The sequence below is a fragment of the Hippocampus comes genome, unplaced genomic scaffold, assembly GCF_001891065.2.
Source record: "Hippocampus comes isolate QL1 unplaced genomic scaffold, H_comes_QL1_v1.1 scaffold44, whole genome shotgun sequence".
Classification (NCBI taxonomy): Eukaryota; Metazoa; Chordata; class Actinopteri; order Syngnathiformes; family Syngnathidae; genus Hippocampus; species Hippocampus comes.
The window spans coordinates 87,590-110,957 of record NW_017805546.1 but is presented as its reverse complement, the minus strand read 5'-3'; the positions used below and the strand labels follow the sequence as shown (position 1 = coordinate 110,957).

Below are 23,368 nucleotides of genomic sequence, written 5' to 3'. Positions count from 1 at the left end.
TTGTCTGTATTTTATTTTTGATTTTTGTTACTGGTAAATAATTTCTGTATGCGCTGAGCGTTCTGTAGGTGAAATGAGTTTGAGGTGAACTGGTAAAGGTAAAGAATTAGCTGATTCATGTGAATCAAACATTGATTGATTGTTTTCAAAATATATAGTAAAAAAAAAACAAGAAATACGCATTTTCAAAATAATTAGAAATTATTCCATAACATTTATTTTAACATTGACCACATCATGAATATAAAGTGATCTTCACAACGACAACAAAAAGTGAATCGAACTTTCATTCAAAGCGTCAGCCATTTTGGCGCTCTGTCGTCGGGCTAAACGCAATAAGGGCATAGAGCCACAATGGCACTTTTTCCCCTTTAACCAAAGAGCCAATCAAAAGCTTGGACATTCTCGACCGTCCAATCAAAAGCTTGAATGTTTTCATCTGTCCAATCAAAATAAAGTTAGTACAAGGTGGAGTAGTTTCTGCCCCTTGTAGTGATTCCGGGTGCTCCCCAAAAAAATCTTAAAAGTGGGAGTTGACAGCCTAATTTGTTGCTGTGTTTTCTCTCGTCTGTTGTCATCTAGTCTCAAACTGCAGCCATGCCTGGGATAGAGAAACTGCCTCTCGAAGAGACCTTGGAGGACAGCCCGCAGGTTAAGAAAAAAAAGACCTGACTTTATGTGAAGCTTTAGGCTTATATGCTAACGCTAGCGCCCTGCTATGCTAACAGCAGTGTTTGTCAACAGCTAGCCACATGCTAACAGCTAGCACCCGGTCGTTGAGACGGAAGGCTGAAGCAAAATCGGCCCAGCTGACACATCAGCTAATGAATATTTTCCATCTCGTCGTCAGAGGAGGGGTCTCCTTCTATGGGCTGCATTTGCTTTCATTTACTTCCGTAGCCGCCAGGCTAACTCCTGTCTGTCATTTTGCTTCATTGATGTCTATCTCGCACTGTAGTTGTGGTTGTTGGTATTTAATTTTAACCTGTGGACAGAGACAAGACAACGAAATGTAGGATATAGATGCCTACTGATTTCCAGAAACGCCCGGTGACACGTCACAGGAGATTTTTCCATCCCCCCTTAGGTCTATGTACGACTATCCCCTTTGTCGTCACTACTAGGAAGGCGATTCAGTTCACTGGTAGAATGTTGGTGTCCTGCCAGTTTTGGGGAGGATTCCCCCCCCCCCCCCCCACTGCTCTATGACATTGCTGTACACAAGTGACCACTCTGGCATGGTAGTAGAATTATATATTACCAGTGAGGCAGAGCAACTTTTTAGTATTTTGGTCCTCTTAGGAACCGACACGTGCCAAGTAATGTTTTTTGTTCAACACCGTACTTCACAAGCGAGGTTTATTACTCTCTTTGTGCCAGTGCACTTCCTCCTTGATAGTCCCACTTTGTTTTTGTGGTTCAATGAACTTAATCCAGTCCAAAATGGCTAGGCACCACTGAATAAGCCGGGTGTGTGGGTGCAATTTTAAGGAAGGAGCACAAAACTAGCTGGATGGATGTGAATAGGGTGCATTTTTCAGTGAAAAATGAATTAAATATTCAATATTTCAGACCCGATCTCTGCTGGGAGTGTTTGAGGAGGACACGGCAGTCATGTCCAACTACTGCACCAGGCTTTATCAGGCCATGCATAGAATCTATGACGCCCAGGTACAAATACACATGGACGCACGGTATGGAGGAACTCGGTGATGAGTACGTGTGTTTTGAGTCAACTTATTCCCTTTTCAGAATGAGCTGAGTGCTGCAACACATCTCACATCCAAACTGCTAAAAGAGTATGACAAACAGGTTTGGAACGTTCACATTAATGCCTTTTAATTGTCACTGTTTAATGATGTTTTTTTGGGGTGGGGTTTTGAAAGCTCTAAAACACAGTTTGATCGCAACATAGTTTTAATAAACGGTGATCATATTCATAACTGTCATAATTTTTTCAGACATTTTCATATGGTTTCATCTCAAAGGCTGCTTTACATTCGATCAGATAATGTCTTGCAGCAAAATGAGACTTGTTTTCTTCACTTAAAAGCAATAATCCTTTTTTTTTTTTGGGGTAGCGCTTTCCGTTAGGGGGCGACGATGAAGTAATGAGCTCCACCCTGCAGCAGTTTGCGAAAGTCATCGATGAGGTGAGTGTATGACATTTCTTGTTCTTGTTCTTGTTTTTCTTCTGCTTCTCCTTCTTCACCGTGCATTCAAGTCTCTTCTTCTGTGGTGGCTTTTTTTTTTTTGCTTGTTTCTTTGGCCAGCTGAGCTCTTGTCACGCCGTTTTGTCAACCCAACTGGCCGATGCCATGATGTTCCCCATAACACAGTTCAAAGAGAGAGACCTGAAGGGTATTTGGCTTTTAAATATAATATAATATCATTTTCAGACATAAAGCATCACTTTCTTTTTTTGTGCTTGCAGAAATCCTAACTCTGAAGGAAGTATTTCAAATATCCAGCGATGGTAAGTTACCTTCCCAGTATCCACAACGGACACTGCTGCCATTTTAAGCAGCCAAAAAAAAAAAAAAAAAAAAACTACTTCCATGTTGTCATACATCTTTAAAATATTTTTATATTGGAATTGCATGTTGGACAGCTCCAATCACCTTTTGCTAAAATGATAAGGAAGCTATTCTGATTTGTGTAAAGCAAAGTTCTCTTGTCTTGCTAAATGTTTTGACCGTCATCATTGCAGATCACGACACGGCCATCAACAGATACAGCCGCCTGTCCAAGAGGAAGGACAACGACAAGGTAAGCTCCTCGAAATGCGCGACAAATGTGCGCCCGAGGAAGCTCACGTCATCATGGTCATCGCTGTGCGTGGCAGATGCGCGCCGAGGCGGTGGAGGACGTGTACACGTCGCGCAAGAAGCAGCACCAGACTATGATGCACTACTTCTGCTCCCTCAACATGCTGCAGTACAAGAAGAAGACGGCGTTGCTGGAGCCGCTGCTGGGATACATGCAGGCTCAGGTGTGGAGGGTGCACCTGTTGGAACACAAATGCCGTGAATGGCTTAACTTGAGTATTTACTTTTTTTTTTTCGTCTGCAGATCAACTTCTTTAAGATGGGCTCAGAAAACCTCAGCCAGCAGTGGGAGGACTTCTTGGCCACCATCGGGACCAGCGTCCAGAAGTAAGACGCTTCTCCAGCCGGTTAGCAGAAATTTGCTCATGGGAATGCCGCACGTCAAAACATGAGCGACATTTGCCAATGCTAATATCTCTTAAGATATTACCCAAAAATATCTTAATAAGAATGCTAAAAATATGGAAATATGTAAAAATGATATGGAAACATTAGATTTTTAAAAACTACATGCAATACAATAAGATGATGAAAAACGGTTTAAAGATGCAAAGATACCATGCATATGAGAGTAAAATTTAAAAGCCATTGAAAATATACAAACATTTGAAACAAAAATAGAAATAATATATTCGACAAAATGCACATATTAAAAATAAAATACATAAAATGTTAATAAAGTAAAACTCAGTTCCACCAAATAAAATTATTTCATACATTATGAGACTAATTTAAAGAAGAAAAAAAGAAAATACACAACTATTCATGACATCACATTCCATTAATAAATGAGTAAAAATAAATAAATTCCAAAAATATTACGTTAAAATAATTGTTGACAGGAATATCAGAAAAAATGGACCCAAATATTGAAATATTAGAAGAATCAGATTAAATTAAAATGAAAAAATATTTGCCAAAACTGTAACTTAAAATACTGAACAAGAAATATAACTGTTAATAAATACACCAATAGAGAACAAAAATACAAAAATAATGTAGTACTGGAAAAAGTCCATTTGCAAAAAAAAAAAAAAATGAAAATAACAATCGCCACAAATACAGAAGTATAAGATAACCATTGCAAGATTCAGATCAGAACGTATTGCAAAAGTATTAGACAAAAATACATTTGTTAAAACTACACACAAATATGATAAATTGTCACAATTAAAAAAAATGTAACCGTATTAGAACAGAAGTTAAACATGTTTCTTGGTCATTGGGCTGTAACGACTACTCCTGGGACGCTCAGTTTGTCAGTAATGATACTTGCATTAGCGTGCGTCGGGAGATGGAGGAGGAGGTGGGCCACATGCAGCAGACCATCGAGCAGATGGAGAAGTCATGTGACCCTCTGTATGCACCTTGCGACCCGGACCCGCTCCACTCGCCGGTGTGTCGCAACCTCACCCAGAGGCAGGGCTACCTCTATGTTCGCAAGTGAGTACGCCGCAAAATGGGACCTGCGACGTTGACGGGCCACTAAGCAGTTTTAATCTCGTAACTCGAGTTAATTCAGCTGTCTGAATCCCCCCCCAACAGTAAAACGGGCCTGGTGTCCACGTCGTGGGAGCGTCAGTACTTCTTCACACAAGGGGGCAACCTGATGCAGCAGGGCCGCGCCGAAGTGGCGGGCGGCCTGGTGACCGACCTGGACAACGCCTCCGTCATGGCGGTGGACAGTGATGACCGCCGCTTCTGCTTCCAGATCACATCCTTCGACGGCAAGAAGTAAGAGCCCGCCTGCCGCTCGCTCGGTGACAATAAGCTTGTTTTATCCTTATTCTCAATACATGTCATATCTGATAACGGTAAAGTGAAAAATACCGTTTTCAACATTTTTGCTAATTCATTCAAAATACTTCAAAAAAACACACCTACACAAAAGTAATAAATGAAAATTACACCAAAAAAAAATATTGCTGTCACTTGGACTGCCCCCTGTTGCGTTCGGTAGTTCAGTCTCGATCCCACCTGACCCAAAACAACGTTGCGAACATTCTTGTAAATGTGTTTTGTGTGCGTGTGTGTGTGTGGCGTCGTCAGAGTGGTGACACTGCAAGCGGAAAGCAGGAAGGACTGCAAGGAGGTAAGGGAGTCAAAGTCTCCCCAGTTGTTTTCGGTGGTTCTTCTCTGACCGCATCTTGATGCTCTCCGCTCACCAGTGGATCGCCACCATCAACAACATCTCCAGGCGCATCTACCTGAGCGAGAACACAGAGGTGTGTGCCCATGAAAGTGTGAAAGTCAGACTTTGAGCGTGCGTGCGTGTATGCGCGCATAAGACAAAACCCCTCCTTCATCCACAAGCATGCCCTCAACCCATGTGGCTTTCCACCAACAGGAAGTGGCAGCCAGAATCAACCAATTAGCCATTGAGGCGGTGACGCCGTCGCCGTCCTTCCAGCAGAGACACGACAGCATGCGGCCTGCCAGGTTAGCTGTGTGCGTGTGCGTGTGGGTGTGTGAGAATGTTCCACGCTCGGACCCCTTCCCTGAAAACACCTTCCTGACTTACTTGCTTGCTTCATGCCAGCAAGAGCCGCGTGGGGCGAACCGGCAGCATCAGCTCAGTGGGCTCCGAGCCTTCGCCCGCCCTCTCTGCCCTCTCATTGGATGCCCTGGTTGCCCCGGAAACGCCAATCCAGTTTGACATCATCTCCCCTGTCAGCGAGGAAAATGCCAGACATGGCAAGACAGCAGCGCAGGCTGGCAGGTACCTTTTTGCAGCCAAGAGAAATTATTCTCATCATGAGGAGGGGTTGTTGTTGTTGGTGCGATGATTATCTTTGCAATCATAATTACGACACATAATAGATTTTTGGAGGACATATTTGTCTTTTTTTGAATGATTAGGATTAGTTAAACGTTTTAAACCTTATCATTCGGTACTTTATTATCATTCATTTTCTTTCCTGATTAGCTGCTGCGGCGACCATTTTGGGCACCCGCATCTGTGTTTAGAAAATGGCTTTTTGGGCAAAGCCAGTGCAAATATTAAATGTTATGTTTTTATTTGCGTTCAGTCATTTTGTGTGTGTGCATGTGTAACCACAGGAGAAGTAATCCATTCGGCGAGTCGGGTGACAAAACATCAGAGGACAGCGAAGGTATGCTGCGCTCTCCGAGGGCTCATTACTGCTCCTTGTGGCCCAGAGATGACCGGCAAGTGTATATAGTTCATCTATATTTTTGGGGTGTGGTCCAGACTCGATCCTGCACCAGCTCTTCATCGTCCGCTTCCTGGGCTCCATGGAGGTGAAAAATGCCGAGTCGGCGGATGTCATCCCCGAGACCATGAGGCAAATCCTGGCGGCTCGCGCCATTCACAACATCTTCAGGATGACCGAGTCGCACCTGCTGGTCACCTGTGATTGCCTCAAGTAACAACCTCTCCTCATCTGTGTCTTCAAATTAAAGTATTGTCCATATTTTGTTCAATTACAGCCTGGATTCAATCTCCCCCTCCCCCGCTTTAAAATTCCAAGCCTTATAAAAGTGAAGCACCTTTTCCACATTTCCTTTTGTTCCAGCCATATTCCGAAATTTATTGAAATAATTTGTATTGTGTTGAGAATTTTGGAGGTTAATAAAAGTTTTTTTTTTCCCACCTCTCTGCAGGCTTATCGACCCGCAGACACAAGTGACAAGACTCACGGTAGGTTCACGCTGGCACACGTCACACTTGAGCCTCCGCAGTGGAGCTTGCAACCACTGTGCGTGTGCGTGTTTCCCCATCAGTTCCCTCTGTCAAGCGTGCTTCAGTCGTCGTCCCATCAGGACAACAAGAGACTCTTTGGATTCATCATGCACTCTGCCAGCGGGCATGCCGACGGACGAGCTGTCTGCTACATCTTGGAGTCCAACGATGACGGCGAGAAGGTAGAGATTTTGTTTTACACTTGGTGAAATTAACATTTCACCTTCAAATTCAATGCAGATTGGCCCACAATGTTAAAAAAAAAAAAAAAAAACGTTTGTTTTTCCCTTGATTTGGGGATTTTTTTTTTTTTTTTTAAACAAGTGCATTAAAAATAAAATAAAAATGACTCACACATTTTTTCTACATTTTATTGTGCAGCCGTATTCCAAATTTGTTTTAAAAAATCGTTTTGTCTTGAAAATTCTACATACGAGGCAGCCTCTTTTTTTGGAGATATTTACAAATGTATTCAAAATGTATAATAATGTCAATATTGCATGTACTATAATATTCACAGTCGTCAATTTTTCCATTGTTTGTGTGCTTACAGCCATATTCCAAAATTGATTAAATTGCACACTCCGAAAGAGCCTACCAAATAGTGTCCTATCATCAAAGAGTGACTGAATGCTTTAAGAAAAACATGTGTTGGTAACCCCTCCCTTGCTACTTGTTTTGTTTCAGATTTGCGACAGCATTGGTTTGGCTAAGCAGATTGCCCTCCACTCTGCTCTGGTGAATCTCACCTTTCCCTTTGTCTTTTTAATGTATAATTTTTAATTCTTTACTGAGTCATGTCGCGTCATGTTGTAGGACCGCAAAGCGGTGGAGAAGCGCAAGGAGCAGGACAAAGCCAAAGAGAAGCAGCAGGAGGAACTCAGCAAGCAGAGACAGATAGAGATGGTGACCTTGTCTTCTGCGTTCTGTACAAAATGTATTTTTGGCTTGCAACACACAGCAAAAAATTAGAGTGATGCCTCATAACTGGCCCTGTGAGGATTCATTTGAAATGTGATTGGGTAAAAGAAACAGTCCCAATGCTGATAGTGTTGTATAATTACAGTTTGTAGTATATATGCGGGGGGAATCAGTACTAATCCCGGGGTGGATTAGATTAATTTCGCAAAACGCAGAGGCTAATATTTGATTGGACAAAAAGGGGAAAAAAATGTAATATTTACATCCATGTAGTGGTAGACAAATGCTATGAAATAAGGAGACAAGAGAAATTTAGGATGTCAGAGAATTTAGAGCTTGAGTTGGCCACGTCCAAATGTTACATGCATGCAATTATACAAAAAAATCTTTGATGGTGTCGTCCAGGACCTGGAAGAGCAAAGCCGCCTCATCGCCGCCTCCAGTCGTCCCGCCAACTCCGCTGGGGCCGACGGACACTTTGTGGTACTGAGCAACAGCCAATCAGAGGACAGCGATGCCGGTGGGGAGGAGGGCAAGAAGAAGTGCGAGTCTGATGCCTAGCCATGCGCCTAAAAAGGGGTACGAAGCCTCTGCCCGTCCACCCCTCGCTCAGGAACCAACACCCACCCGTCCGGGCTGCCTGGGAATGAAAAAAAAAAAAGAGTTAATCACAGACTCTTTTGTTTTAGTTGATGGTTTTTTTTTTTGTTTTTTTTAAGGAAAAAAAAAGCTTTTTATATTTTGGCAACTATAGATCTACAACATTCGTTTCCTATTTCTTCACATAATCATTTTGTCTGCAGGTGAGTCTTAATCTGAAAAATCCTCCCTGGTTGTTTGTCGTTATTCTGCACTGATTTGAGAGCAGCCAATGATCACGCACTTTTGAGGCGTTTGAGCCAAGTCGCATATTTTACATGAGAAAAAATGTTGCAACCAAACAAATGTCATATGAAGGAATCAAAGTGAACCCTTGCATATTTGCAGTTTGGCATTTGCTTATTTCCAGATAGTTTTTTTTTTTCTCGCAGTATTCCTTGTGTGGCACCATTATATATCTTGAAATGAGGTTCGGTGGTTGCTTGGGACAAAAGTACTGAATTGATACCACCTTGTGGCATCTACAGGCAATTACAGTCGATTACTCACCCATTTTCGCTATCTAGGGCTTGGTCCGCTACACAGTGAAGCCCCGTGAGGGCAGGGATACGTTGGAGACCCACCTGCCATTCAAATCTGCAATTTAGAGCACTGACACCCAACCAGTGTGTCTGAGCACATCTTCCACGAGATGGCAGAAGGGACATAATTAACTTGTGTATCGACCTTTTGTGAGATTGTTTTCCAAGTTGAAGTATGTGCCTTGGCTCAATAAAGGTTGCAAAACACTGATTAAGAGAAACGATTAAAACAAACACCTTACTAAAAATTTTACCCCCGGCCACATGCTTTAAATCCATTTAAAACACAAAATGGGAGTCCGATAACGCCACTCTGATGAAGTGAAGACTCCCATTCAAAGAGGCTAAGCGTGCTTGCTTCAATGGGTCTATCTCTCTCTCTCTCTCTCTCTCTCTCTCTCTCTCTCTCTCTCTCTTTCTCTCTCTCTCTCTCTCTCTCTCGGTTTATTTTAAATATGACACACAAAACAAAGAACATTGTATGTTGAAACACCCTAAAGGTTCAACCAAACTACATCATTGACGAAAGTCTAATGCGAACACGACATATGCAAAGTGCTCTTGACAGGATAATGGAAATTAGCATCGATGTTAAAATACCACAAACTTGAAAAAAATTGAGGGACCCGATGCTGAACGAAATACATAAATGTACCTTCTGCCATCTACTGGAAGAGTATTTTATTGTTTTGCCTGTCGCTATATGTCTCTGGCATTTGTAGACGAACAAAGACATTTGTTGTGAAAGTTTTGCAGACCAATTCGGTACAATTGGATAAGTAGTGGTTGGGAGTCACTGCTTTTTGGGGCACATTGCAGTCTGAGAGAGTCTGAATACCCAACTGCCACCACTGTAGTCTGTATTTTCAAAAGGATTACCAAACAAATAATGCGAATGGGAGACAATGTGGCAACCCCTGACGGGACAACAAGTCACAGCAAACACAACCACAACACAATTCAATAGCAAGACGTGTTGAGGATTGCTGACAAACCACAGTTTCTGGATGTAAAGTAGAAGAAAATGTTTACTGATTATCATTTGGGTCATATTGTTGGGAGCTTTTGTTCAGTTTGTGTTGACAGTTGGGCACTTTACTGACGCCATATTGTCGTAATGTACATATACGCCTCATGATCAATGTTTCAAGTTTATGTCATTTAACAAAACAAAAAAAAAAAAAAGCTTTTTAAAGACACATATAAAGCACTAGCTCCACCCGCCTGGACTGAGTTTCTTTACATATCAAACGCACCCTTCATTTTGATTTGCTTGTTTTATTGTTTATTGACTCATTGAACAATTACCGGCATGTTTTATCATCCATACACCAAAAGAACATAATCACACACATAAACCCACACTCTTGATAGTTTTTTTTTTGGGGGGGGGGGGTTTGGGTTTTAATATGTATATATATATATTGTAAACTTGACAGTATTTTCCACCCAGTAGTTTCTTGTGTAATACAATTGAGTAGCCCATCAAATATCGAATTAAATTGAATAAAGCCCCATCAAATAAATGAAAAACCAATTCAATTGATAATCAAAGCAAAATAGATTCAAATGTCATTTATCCGATAGAAAGAATGCATTTGTTGCAAATCTAAAATCCAGTCAAGCCACAACAAAAAAAATCAATTGAATAAAAAAAAAATCCTATTTAAAAAAATACAATACATTAATCAAAAACAGTTCAGGAATCCAAAAAAGAAGCTTCCCAATTATCTGCCACTGTGTTAATTGAAATTTTATGTACCAAACGTACTAAGGTATCGGTACTCAGACTCGGTATCGGTGAGTGCTTGAGTGATACAGTATTTGTACTGGTATCAGTCTGAACAATAGTGGTATCGAGCATCTTGATTATTACTGCCTGTGTTTATAAATTATAATCTAGTGGTATTTTTCTTATTTAAAAAAACGTTGCAGAAAATGTTTTGGGTGTTAAATGTTTTCCATAACAGTGGGGCTAGCTCCCAGCTCCCCAAATATTTTAAAGTTTAAAATCTGCAAAACCCGTGAGTGCCGAATCGCGACTTTACGGGGGTCCATAGTACTCCACACTCGCTCTCTCACTAGGACGCACGCACAGACGGATTGGAGGCGCATGCGCATGGACACCTGGACGCGCATCGGCGGCGTGCGAGCTTGTGCTGCAGAAGTTGTCGAGACTTCGGGGAGGAATGGCGGACCTTCGCTCCCTCTTTGTGGGTCTCCCTGCTTTACTCCTCATATGGAGTGTAACTCGTGGGGTTACGCTTTCCGCCAACAGGAGGAACAATCAGGAACGATGTGGCTTCAAGGTAAAAAAAAAAAAAAAAAAAAATCTACTTGATGTCGTAACTTGTTACCCAGTAAGTCGTGCACTCGTTCAGGTGTCGGCGCATTTTTTAATGTGTTCTTTGTCACACATTTTTTTTCACTTAGTCCGTAATACTTGTTAGCCTGAAGTTGCAAATGAAATTTAATTGATTTGTAATTGGGTATTTTAAACGTTCTTTTTACATGGCGAGTGTTAATTTACCTGTCGAAGCATTTTTCTTACCTTCCATGCCGAACTCTACTCGAAAAAGTGGCAATTTAGAGAATGTTCGGCGTCATGCAAACGTGTGCAGTCAGTTAGTTAGCATCGTGTCTGGTCCTTAATTTGGCTTGTGTGAAATTTGTCCGTGGGTTTTGCAGCTCTGTCTAATTTATTGTAATCGTGGTGGGGGAGTGAATCTATTAGACTTGCGTACCGACAAAGCCGAGGTCCGTTTGAAAAGGTGACACTTGAAGATTGGTCACCGCTGTGTAAACTTGTCGACGTTGTTGCCGTTTTAAAAAAGTTGTCACCAATGAACCTTATTTCTTGCCTTGAATTCGGCCTTGGTGTCATCGTAGCCCAAGATTGTTGAAAACTAGTAAAATGGATTGTACTTTGTGGAATGTGGACAACTACATTGTCTTGCGTAACTTTTCTCTAAAAAGTTGCAATTTTAACTTCGGTCACTGCTGCGCAAATACTTGGACGTTGTATGCGCATCTATAAGTCTGAACTCCGCTTGGTGGACGTTGTTGTCATTTTTTTGTTATCTTTGCCCTCAGTTCGGCTCCCGTTTAATTTAGCAACGATTGTTATAATTCTGTCAAATGTATTTTATTCATATGGGTGCAATGTGGAGAATTCCAATGGGAACCCATTACGGTGTATCGCGATTGTTGCTGAATGTGACGGTTTGTACTGTCTAAACATGAAGTCAATTGTACAACTTCTAAAGTTGGGGTGGGCAAACTGAAAGAATTGCGCCCACCAATGGTTTTGTGGCTTTGGTTGAATTGCAGGTTGTAAAAAAAAAAAAAAGAAAAAAAAAGCTGACTTCCTCCCATTTGATGGCTTTCACTTGCTTTAGGGGGTCTCACAAGGATCCCTGTGGACCCCTGTGACATGTGCTGCTAGCAGCTGCGCTGGCTAAAAACACATGTTTGGCAAGCGCACGCTTACAAAACTTAACACATCTTTTTTTTTCTTTTACGAAAAAAAAAATCCCACATCTGATTTGACTTTAGATGTTTTATCTCTGCTCCATGTTTTCGCTCCAGGGGTTTAAATGGTGTGTGTATGTGTGTGCGTGTGTGTCTGCCATCTTCCGTGCGTGCGTGCCGTGCACACAGGTAAGGTCAGCATTCATGCGTATGTGCTAATGTTAGCTTGCGGTGTTTACTTCTTTGCATTTACTCCAGCTGGCTTTCAAGCATGTGGAATAAATAAATGCTCAGACTGATTTCTTAAAAGCCATCTTAATTTGGTTTAGGAGGGTTAATCGGCAGCACACTAGTTTACCAGTCGGGTTTAAGTGCGTTAAACAATTCACTTAATCGACGTGACTTGTAAGACAAAGTTGTCCTACTCGTGCGGTAAAGAAGGACAAGGGACATCCTAGTGCACCCTCCTTAAAATTGGATCTTGAATCAATGGCTTTCCATGCTCCCTGAGGATCTCTTGAGAAGGTGCGCTCCATTTGCCTACTACCCAACTGTCCAGGAAATATTTTAATATCATTCACTTCTATTTTGCGTGCACATGGCAATAAATTTGTAGCCACAAATTAGCATTTTGTTGTATCTAAATTGTGGCCCAATGTCCCTCCTATTGCGTGTGTGTGTGTGTGTGTGTGTGTGTGTGTGTGTGTGTGTGTGTGTGTGTGTGTGTCTGTGTGTGCGTGCGTGCACTATCTGTATTTCCCCTTTTAGCCTTTGAAGTGTTGTCTACAGGAAGCCCCAGACTGTTTACCCGCTGAAACATTCCTTCCTGCAACAACCCCCCCCCCACCCCCACTTGCCATCCCACCCGAACACACACACACACGCACGCACACACATCAGAGGATGCTGAATGTGGGGGTTTGAGGCTTTGCTATTCAACAGGTGTGAAGTGGTTAGAGGTGTGAGGTTTTACGAAAAAGCCCAATAAAAGCAAGCTTGTTATTTGCATGCCAGGCCTGTAGGTGGCGACGTGTTTTTCGATAATTAACAGTGTTCCGCGCTGTTGCCTGCGTGCCACATACTTATGTTGTAAAGATTGATTGTTTTATTCAATCTTGAAGTAAAATGACCACATTCAAGACATTCCGAACATTTCTCTGAACAATTCGTGTCATAAAAAGCAAATTCATCCATGTTGGCTGCCAGGAGAGACGAGGGCTTTGTGCTGAATGTGTCCCATTCGATTTCAAACTGTGAAGGTAAGTTTCAACTTTGAGTTCCTGAGGTTTGTGTCGTTGACACGCAGTTCACCTTTTGTTGACCTGATCTTGGTTGCAAGTGGGAATCTTATTTTATTAATAATCTTATTTGCCTAATTTTATTGGAATACAGCGTCTTGACTCATAATCTTATGTTAATCTCAGTTTCAAAGAAACAAAAAAATAAAAGCACGTGGCATTCTTTTTTTTTTTTGTTTTGTTTTTTTTGAAGAACTGTTCACGATCAATCATTTCCTCATCTTTTGCGACCGGTCCCTGTGGATCAGAGCTACTCCACCCCCGCTTAGATCCCGTCTTAGATATCCCGCTTCCTGGATCGTATTCCCCGCTTTCACCTGCACCCGAAACACTCGCCCTTGGAAAAACATCCCTTTGTGTTCAGCTAAGCCGGATGATCCTGTGGTTTCTCTTTTTCACCCCTCGTCTGTCTGTCTGTCTGTCTGTGTGTGTGTGTGTGTGTGTGTGTGTGTGTGTGTGTGTGTGTGTAAAACATCTGCAGGAGGACGCGCAGGGAAAATCAGTCCGCTTCTTCCTGGCTAGAATCACAACTTTCCAGGCATGTTTCTCACTGTCCGGGCTCCTTGTACCGCGGGGGCTTGTATGTTTTTGACATCAGAGAGCCTCGGCGTCCTTCCCATGTGAAACTTGGGTAAAATGTCTGGGCGGGCTTCGCCGTTGATACGTTGTCAGACGGTGATGCGAGATTATGGCGGAAAATAAATCAAGTCAGGAAATAAGTAAAAGCTGAGATGTATCGATGTCCACTGACACAGAATCAGGGTCGCTCAAACAAATTGTCATTTCATTTTTAATTGGGCCAAAGCTGAGGAAAAAAAATTGTTTATTGGTACATGGTTCCCCTTTTGTAGCACTTGATAACACATTATTTTGGGGAACCCCAAGCTACGGTTCGTGGACCCCAGTCACTTTTGAGAAGTACTTATGGCGCATGTTTGTTTTCATTTGTTAATCAATGGAAGGTTTCCATGTGGATGGTAGGAGTGGATTCGATCCTAGTTTTTTTTTGGGGGGGGGGTGATAGAAAGGAGTCCGAATTTCAGCAGGAGTCGGACTATAGCGGGCGGGGGGGGGTCATTGAGGAGCAGTCAGGCAGGAGGTGGAAGCTGCAGGTTTTGTTCCTCTTGGTGGGAAATCTCTGCTTGGCTGAACACACACACGCACACACACACACACACACTTCTTTATTTAGGTTGCATTGTTGCGCCTCACCTTTGTGCGGACTGAATTCCTCCTGCACAGCTGCTGATCACAGCTTTACTTTGAGAATTTTTCTTTTATTTCGAACCATGCACGCACACACGCACACACACACATATATGCGTGCGCGCTCGGGGAGGGGTAAAGCCTTGCCGACCTCTTGACAACTCCAGATGTGTCTGGAAAATAAATGCAGGAAGAAGGAAGGTCCTGCATTCCGGTGCAGATTTAATACGTTCTCCCCCTCCACCAGAATTCAAAGTGCACCTGGATTACCTTCACACTACAGCAAAGATATGACCCCACCCCCCCCCCCCCCCCCCCCCACAAAAAAAAAAAAAAAACAAAAGCCCGGAAAATTTTTCTTCTTCTTTTGTCCCTTAGGAAATACTAGACAGAAATAGGAATCAACCAATCGACGTGATATTGGGGGCTGGTACTTGACAAATGCATCCATGGGAATTGTCTCCAATGGGAAGCAGGTAGCCGAGATGAAGGGCTAAATTGCAAAATGCTCGTCTGTTTTGTTTCGTCTGTCCTCCGAAAGAAAGGAAGAAAGTCAACGAAACAAAGCAAACCTCACAGAGTTCTTCCTTTTGAACAAATATTTTACGGCAAAGTCTTGTTGGGCTTGAACGCGCACATCTGGAAGCGAGTCGGCAAACAAAATGGAGCTCGGCGGACATAATTGAAGCACTTCCTGTTTAATCAGATTCCTCCTTCTCCTCTTTCCTTCCCCGCAGCTCTGTTGATTGTTCCGTCTTCCGTCATCCCTCCCTCTTTCCTTCCCTCCTCCAGCCACCGTTTTTCGCTTCCCTCCTCCAGTCTTGACCCTCTGCCCCCCGCGGCATCGCCGTGATTAATCGCCGCGTCATCCACCAGCTCGGGCTGCAATTTAGTTGTGTGATTAGCTCAGGAAGTCATTCGGGGATTTCCCCTTGGGAAATTCTGCTTAGCTTTAGCCTTCTTTAGCTTCAGCCATTGCCTCTTATCATATCGATTTTTTTTTTTTTAAATTTCATTGAAAGAGTTTCAGCAATTTTGGCTTGAATCAACCATTCTGGGCAAATTCCAGACAGGACTAAATTCTAATAAAAAAAAATCTCAAGGTTTGATGCCTGAAAAACAAGCAAATTCCAGACAGGACTAAATTCTAATAAAAAAATCTGATGCCTGAAAACCATCAGGAAGTTAATAGTACCCCATCGAAAGGAAAAAAAATTGAACCTGGGACACTCGTTTCACCAATGGACATGAAATTGGGCGGACACGTCTATCGTGATAAGACGAATGGGAAAAGTCTCAAGGAGCCATTCCCGAAATTGAACCGGAAGTTGACCATTTGGCTTTGAAGAAGCCATTACGCACTCAATGGCACTTCCTGGGAAGCCACACAAAATAAAATTGAACCACGTTTGGTGGAAAAAGTCGATTCTAAAAGGATGGACGAAAAAGTCTCGAAGACCCTTCCCTGAAATTGAAAAAGAAGGCAACAGGTTGGCTTTAAATAAGCCACGATGGACTCAGTAGCACTTTGTGGGAAGTAACAACAAAAAAAAAAAAAGCAGAAAAACGTTTTACTGAACACCGTCGAGTTGGCTGTTGCAGTTTGAAGCAACCGTTTTGTGTGAATGTCAGGCCTTCGTCCCAATGAGCCTCACTTGGAGGGAAGCGTCCCAGACCAAGTGGCGGCGGCGCTAAATTACAAGGCCTGTTTTTCTTTTCTTTTTTTGGGCGGGGGGAGGGGAGGGGAGGGTCCTTGATTACAACTTGAGAGAAACACCTGGAAAGAGCAGTAGCACCTGTCTATTTGAAAAACGGCCCAGTAGTGGGAAGGTCTGGGAATTCCAGTGGTGACGGGGGTGGACGACGTGTCTTGTGGCTCAAGGTGAAAGCGGTGCTGAGAAAACAGTTGGGGCGGCCTCTTTTAGAAGCCCCCTGGACTCATGGCCGCTTCCTGCCTTTTGACAACTTGACGTTTCTTCTGCTACATCAAAAAGAAAAACAACAAAAAAAAAGAAGCGGCATTGCATTCAAGGTTGTCCTGTAAATCACAAGATGGACAAGTGCTACTTATACCCACTTTGTTTTGTGTGTGTGTGTGTGTGTGTGTGTGTGTGTGTGTGTGTGTGTGTGTGTGTGTGTGTGTGTGTCGTTCTTTTTGAGTGGCACAACCCTTGACCTATCCCATCTTTGAACACAAACACACAAAATGAAATGTCCCCACAAAGTCTTTCTATGCTTGTGCCACAACCCTCGTCGTCGTCCCGCCTTTGGATTGTGAGGACATTTGATTGTGTGTATGTTTTGTGTGTGGCGAGTGCATCAAAGGCTTGTTTGATGGTTCAGTTCTGGCGCTGATGTGTGTGTGTGCGTCTGTGTGTTTGGTTTGAGGGCAAATGAGGGTCTTCACAAGTTTGTAACGACAAACACATGCATGCACACACCAACTGCTGAGTTACAGTGCCTGCTAATGGGTCTCTCTCTCTCTCTCTCTCACACACACACACACACACACGCACACAGTGGGACATCTGTCTGATTGCTTTCAGGCATTTGTGTGTGCTTGTTGTGTATGTGCTGCCATTGTCTAACACCTCAAACGAGCCTGTGTGTGCGTGCATGTGCGTGTGTGTGTATGAGAGAGGGAGGTGACAAGCAGGTCAAGGTTGTAAAAGGGCCTCAGAGGTGTCGGGTCCAATGCGTTGTGGGCAACGCCAAATGTGAGCTCATGCTCCCATTTCACACAGCCACCCTGCAAAATTGTGCCGTGCGAGGCAGAACCGCCTTTTAGACGGAACCCAGCGATGTGGACCGGACGTCATGCGCTTTCAGGACAGCATGAAAGCGGGCATAAGACTGTATTCATAAAATGCACGCAATGGCACATAATCATTTCAAGGCGGCCTTGAGTCTCTTTTTCAGCTTCTCAATATTTGCTTGGTCTTTCTTGCAGAGACGCCTAATTGTCACAAAATCAAAATTCACGACTGTGTCCAATATGACTTTCATAGGATTTTTTTTTTTTTTCCCCAGGTTATCTTTCAATACTAATATATGCGCTTGTCTCTTGATCTCTCTCACACACACAGATGCAGTCCGGGGCCGATGCGGGTCGCAGGTTGGCCGTCACGCTCAGAAGCGACAGTGAGTTCCTTTTTATTTGTTGTTTAATTCAATAAACAAAATCACACACTTTTGCCCACTTCAAATGTCAGAAATATGGAAGAGATATTGTCATACACTTCTTGAATTGGAAAAAAACGTTCAATTTTACACCCTCAGAAATATGGAAGAGATATTGTCATACACTTCTGGAATTGGAAAAAAACGTTCAATTTTACACTCGTGCGCGTGTGTGTGCGCGCGCGTGTGTGTGTGTGTGTGTATACAGTATACAAGTAGTAGTATTGTGACGTTTTGCAAAAAAAAAAAAAAAAACAAAGTTCAGTTTCCAGTGCTAAAAAGTGAAATCAGAACGCAGTGTCAATGTTGTGCTCCCCTAAACTGCCCTCCAACCCGCACAGACACACACATACACACACACACACACACACACTTAAAGACCCGCACTTCCTCCACTTTTGTCTCTCGGCGGGTACAAGTCAAGTTCTTGAACCGTGTCTGATTCCCGGCTGGCTGCCCTTTTGTCCGTGACCATGAGCGAGACTCACACTCGCGTCGCCCTTTTGTGTGTGTGTGTGTGTGTGTGTGTGTGTGTGTGTTTTCAAATCCCAGCGTGCGCATTGCCTTTTTTCATCTCAGCCATTTTAAATATGGCCTGCGACAAAGTTGTTGTTGTTGTCTTCAGTCTACTTTGAGAGCAGTAAGACATGAAATAGGTGTTTTTTAAAACAAGTTTAAGGTTTCAAACTTGGATTTCAAGGCCAGGTGAACATTTCAAATTGTTTCAAGCAAAGGTGAGCGTTTCAAGGCAGGGTGAGGCTTTTAAATGAGTTTTTTTTTTTTTCTGTCTCCGCCCAGTTTTGTGTCAAACGGGCCGTGTCGTCATTTTCTTGCCGGCCGCTATGCTAATGAGCTTAGCATCCATTTAACCTTCTCCAACAGTCCTGAACGTGACCCTCGCCCTCCTCTTCCTCCTCTTCCTTCGTCTTTTCCGAAGCAAATCAGTGACTCGTGTCGCATCCGCCAACCTGAAAGAGTTCCTCCGTCCTTCCTAAGCTGCAGGACACCCACCCTCCCCCCTCCACACTCCTCCTCCTCCTCCTCTTCTTCACCTTGGTCAAAGAGGGGCAGCGAGTCGTGTCTGAGCTCTTGCCCTCCTTCCTCTTCCACTCGTCAAGCTTTGGCTTGAACCGCACAAAAGATGTCATTTATTTGCGATGTGGTTTGCAAGACTGGGTGAGGGTTTCAACTGAAGATGGAGTTCGGGTTTAGTTTCAAGTGGGTTGGGATTTCAAATTTGAAGAAGGTTAGAAATTACGGTTTCAAGAACGTGCTCGGGTGTGAAATTAGGGTTTCAAGACGGGGTTACTGACCAAGGCGAAGAGCTACACGCTTGATAGTCCACAAGACAGGGTTAAGGTTTCAAATTTAGGTTTTGAATAAGGTTAAAATGTTACATTAGGGTGTCGAGGCAGGTTTAGGGTTTCAAAAGATGGTTTTGACACAGGTTTCAAGTTAGGGATTGGAGATATGGCGAGGTTTTTAAATTGGTGTTTCAAGCTAGGAATAGGGTTGTAAATTAGCTTTTGCGAAGACTGTGCTGGTCCCCAAGCACTTTAGCCAGTGTTTCAGTGCTTCGAAAGTTGTCAAGTGATGAACGCTGACGGTAAGGATGTAGCATGCTACGTTAGCTTGCGGTGCTAGCGGCAACATTTATGTGAGTTTGTGTTTTTTTTCCAGACTGCTCGTTGAACTCCCCGCTGGGCAAACACGTCATCCACGAGGTGGCCAACGTCTCCTTCACGCATCTGGCCTGCGACCACCAAGCCGGAGTTGTGGTCCACTGGTCGGCCAGTCCGCTAGGTATGCTAAAGTCGAAAAAAAAAAAAATTCTGTTCACATAAAATGTTTTCATTTTATGTGAACAGAATTTTTTTTTTTCTTTTGTCTTTTTTTTTTTTTTTTTTTTTTTTTTAATGAAAACTAACTGAACTCCATTTCCATTTGCAAAACTAACGGAAGCTACTTTTAATTAACAGAAAAAATGCTTTATGTTTTCATCTTTGTCATTTAATTTAATATATGAGCCTCGGTCGTAGATTTTAAATCCATTGAACGAAACTAAATAGAAGCATTTCCGGGGAAAAAAAAAACAAACTAAAGCTAATAATAAAACAAAGTCTGAAGACTCATTAAAAGGAACAAAATTGTAAAAACTAACAAAAAAAAAAAAAAAAGAAAACTAACTGTAATGTAAAATCCCAAACTTGCCTGTCGTGTTCACGGCAAATCCTCCAAATGACAATCAAACCTGACCCTGCCTCGAAACCTTATTTCAAACCCTAACCCAATCTTGAAAGCCGAATGTTTGCTTCAAACTCACATTGAAAATGCTAATCCCTTCTCGGACCCTGGCTTGAAACCCTAATTTGAAAGCCTGAACCTGGCTGGCTTGAATGCCCAACCTTTACTTTGAACGCTTAATTGACATTCTAACCCTGTCTTGAAGTCCTGTCTTGAAACCCTAACCCAATCTAGGAAAACCTAGCGCTCTTTAAAGCCAAATTTGAAACCTTAACCCTGCCTTGATACCCTCACCTTTGCTTTAAAACCTAATCCTCCATTTAGGGCTTTTTTTTTTTTCCATTTAAACTTTCTTGGGCACAGGTGTCAAAGTCAAGGCCCGGGGGCCTGATCTGGCCCGCCACATCATTTCATGTGGCCCGCAAAAGCAAATCAAGCATGTCAACTTCCGCGATGCTTGCTGAAGTCTGAACCAAAATTTAAAATTGGCATATGTAATCCATCATAACAATGTTTGAACAAGCCATTATTCTTGACTTTTGATTTCAAAACTAGCTATCCGTCAATTTGTTGCTAGCTGTGTACATAATATGTGGAGGTGGTTAAACATTTATATGGTTTCACAAAATTCACTGTCATAATGGCCAGAACTACAATGTGGCCTACGACAAATTTGAGTTTGACACCCCTGTTCTAGGGGCTCCTACTACGTGTGTTTGTGGTCTCATCAAATGTTGACCAGGATGCACAATATCGTATCGAGAACATATCCAAATCAGAGCCCTGAAAGTCCACGGGCAATTTTTTCTGCCACAAAGGGGATCACATGGAAGGATTTAAATGTGTGCTGCTTTGATCGTCACTCACTACCTCCATGGGAGCGCCAAGGAATGTGTGTGTGTGTGTGTGTGTGTGTGTGTGTGTGTGTGTGTGTGTGTGTGTGTGTGTGTGTGTGTGTGTGTGTGTGTGTGTGTGCGTGTGTGTGTAACTTGAAGACCGTGGCTGTGACAATGCAGCCTGTTGTTTTCCCACAGAAGGACCCAAAAATCCCGCAGAAGTATTTGCCGTCCCAGCGATGGCTGAACAAATAGGACGACGCTCTGCGTCCTCCTCCAGTCATCCCGCTCACTCAGCCGCGTACGTTTACAGGCAGTTCAAAAGAGGTTGTGGTTTTTGCCTGAGGGGCAAAAATAAGTGATCTAGAAAAATTGAGTGCGTAATCGTAACCCCCAGCGACCAGCAATCAACTGAAATTTGTTGAAATGCTTCCTAGCAACAAGCAGCTGAGTAAAAATGTACATTTGTTGAATTTGGAATTCTGCCTTAGCAATAAGACGCAATTCGTATTCGGCCACGTTACATCCCTTGATGGGATACATTTTGGAAGTAACTGTGGCTAAAGTCAAAGCCTGAGAAAATAGGTCATGAAGGAGTGAAGGAAGGACAAAAGGAAGGAAGGAGTTGGGAAAGGTGCCCAGGAATCTGCCCGGAGACGGAAAAACCTGTTCTGCTGTCTGGCTAATGAGAACAACATGTCCCGTGCATGGAAAGCTCTCATTACAAGAGTCAAAGAGGCTTTCAGGGGGGATGAAAGAGAGCAAGGGGGCGCAGGTGGAGGAACCCCGGGGGTGGGGGGAGCGTGTAGTGTACAACCAGAAGTGAAATTTGATGGCAAGTGGAGGAGAGGAGCTATGTCAAGGAAATGAGGAAAGAGCATGTCAGTCACTTTCACGCGAAATGAACCCGACACAGAAGCCAGTCAAGTGAGGATATTCCGCAACCTGCCTCCAAGTGCGGCAAATTTCCAGGACAACGTCACCCCCCCCCCCCCCCCCTCCATTCTGGGACGTTGTCATTTAGAAGCAACCGCGAACCTCCTAAAATGTTAAACTAAATGTCACATTCACAAAAATGTCTCAACTAATATGATAATACAGGCATGTATTCTTTATCCTCTGCAAAGAACAACAGAGTGCATCTCACTGAGGAATGGGGAATCTGTATGTCTGTTACACGACAACATCATAGAACAGCGTGGTTGAAAAATATTTTTGAAAAATTGTCAACGTTTTGTATTTATTGAACTTGGAATTCCGCCTAGCGACAAGAGATGGTTGGATGGACAGCTGAAGCTCCCGACTCGTTTGTGCAGGAATCGAACACATCAAAGGCTTCCGGGTTTATCTGGAGGACAAGAATCCTGACGGGAAACGATGCCAACATCTCATCCTCAAAGACCCGCGACAGCTCAACTTCTCCTACAAGAACACGGTAAGACAAGCGTGGAGTCATTTTTCTTGTTTCGGTAGACGACTCCCCACAAATTTGCAAGGGAGAGCCTGTAAGCGTCAAAGGAAAGCAGAATGGTTGCCTTGGACACTTTCAGCGACCAGGTTTTTGGATATGCTCGAGATTCCAAATGGTTTAATTTTCGCCCAATTTTTTTTCTTGAGAATTTTGTCGCAGTTTTCGTAAAACGTGGGACACGGCCAATCATTTAGCGGGATTGCCGTGTGCTCATCCAAAGCGTTTTGTGAGTTGTATAAAAATTCTACAAGAGACATAGTGTACTCCACAATAAAAGCTTTTATTAACAACTCAAGGCAAAAATAAGCTTCCCGGTCTGCTCGGCAACATCGGCGCAACGCATCCTGTCAGAAATCAGACCTTAGCGATTGCACTGAGTAAACAAGCAGAAAATTATTGAGTGTGACTCCAAAATAATCCAATGGAGCAGTCATTTACATTTTTGGAACGGATTAATTAGATTTTCATAATTTCTTGTGGGAAGTATTGGTTTGGTTTTCATACAACTCACTTGTAGTTGGACATTCGGGTGCGGATGAATCCCTAAAACTGAGTTCCCGTTGTATCAAACGCCTGTTGTGTATTTTGCCGTCATTGGAAAGCGGCAAGTTGTGCAAAAAAAGTGCTGGAACATCCAACGTTGGCTGCACATCACAGCCCTGCCACAAAGTGCCCACTTCAGTATGACATTCGCATTCAAAAGTTGACACGGGGTCAAATGAAATTCACCCGGAAAGGTCAAAGTGCATTGACCAGTCTGCAGATGTCCAAACGGCCGCAATGTTTTGTAAGCGGCGCATTGCCCGATATTGTCGCGAACCTCCTGATTATTCGCAAACGGTACGCTTGACGCAGAAGCTGAGCAGTCAGCCGTTCAGCGACTTGAGCTTCGACACGGACTACATGGTGCGCGTCGTTCCTTTCCCCACGCTGATGAACGACAGCTTCTTCCCGCCGTCTTTCCTCAGGACAAACTGTAAGTGCCGTCGCTTTCATGTTTAACGCACCTAGCCAGCCTATTAGTTGTTT

The 23,368-nt window shown here is 43.2% G+C and overlaps 2 protein-coding genes and 1 long non-coding RNA gene across 4 annotated transcripts in view; 2 read left to right on the top strand and 1 right to left on the bottom strand.

Annotated features, from left to right (window-relative positions):
• Positions 1-463: 463 nt before the first annotated feature.
• appl1 (adaptor protein, phosphotyrosine interaction, PH domain and leucine zipper containing 1) lies at positions 464-8,867 on the top strand. Its single transcript, XM_019879321.1, has 22 exons — positions 464-651; positions 1,573-1,671; positions 1,753-1,812; positions 2,082-2,153; positions 2,274-2,361; positions 2,435-2,476; positions 2,711-2,769; positions 2,846-2,992; positions 3,073-3,155; positions 4,110-4,271; positions 4,374-4,562; positions 4,878-4,920; positions 4,997-5,053; positions 5,176-5,267; positions 5,368-5,547; positions 5,889-5,941; positions 6,040-6,214; positions 6,453-6,489; positions 6,573-6,713; positions 7,219-7,269; positions 7,348-7,437; positions 7,858-8,867. The coding sequence occupies exons 1-22, from the start codon at positions 598-600 to the stop codon at positions 8,011-8,013; spliced, it is 2,130 nt and encodes a 709-aa protein (XP_019734880.1). The 5' UTR covers positions 464-597; the 3' UTR covers positions 8,014-8,867.
• A 48-nt stretch (positions 8,868-8,915) lies between these two features.
• Positions 8,916-23,368, bottom strand: part of LOC109521495 (uncharacterized) — a 19,336-nt gene continuing 4,883 nt past the window's right edge. Inside the window, exon 3 of the long non-coding RNA XR_002169368.1 lies at positions 8,916-8,990. This is a non-coding gene — a long non-coding RNA (uncharacterized LOC109521495). The remainder of the gene's footprint in view (positions 8,991-23,368) is intronic.
• Positions 10,718-23,368, top strand: part of il17rd (interleukin 17 receptor D) — an 18,178-nt gene continuing 5,527 nt past the window's right edge. Inside the window, exons 1-6 of one of the 2 annotated variants that reach the window (XM_019879318.1) lie at positions 10,718-10,942; positions 14,987-15,034; positions 17,695-17,749; positions 19,469-19,591; positions 22,185-22,303; positions 23,195-23,315. In XM_019879318.1, coding sequence (XP_019734877.1) covers positions 10,823-10,942; positions 14,987-15,034; positions 17,695-17,749; positions 19,469-19,591; positions 22,185-22,303; positions 23,195-23,315 — 586 coding nt within the window. In that variant the 5' untranslated portion in view covers positions 10,718-10,822. The remainder of the gene's footprint in view (positions 10,943-14,986; positions 15,035-17,694; positions 17,750-19,468; positions 19,592-22,184; positions 22,304-23,194; positions 23,316-23,368) is intronic. The other variant, XM_019879319.1, reaches the window with a different exon arrangement.

Coding starts and splice junctions, on each gene's coding strand:
- appl1 (XM_019879321.1), top strand. CDS start 598: ATGCCTGGGATAGAGAAACTGCCTCTCGAAGAGACCTTGGAGGACAGC. Junction 2,477..2,710: donor ATTTCAAATATCCAGCGATG/GTAAGTTACCTT, acceptor TCATCATTGCAG/ATCACGACACGGCCATCAAC. Junction 6,215..6,452: donor GTCACCTGTGATTGCCTCAA/GTAACAACCTCT, acceptor ACCTCTCTGCAG/GCTTATCGACCCGCAGACAC.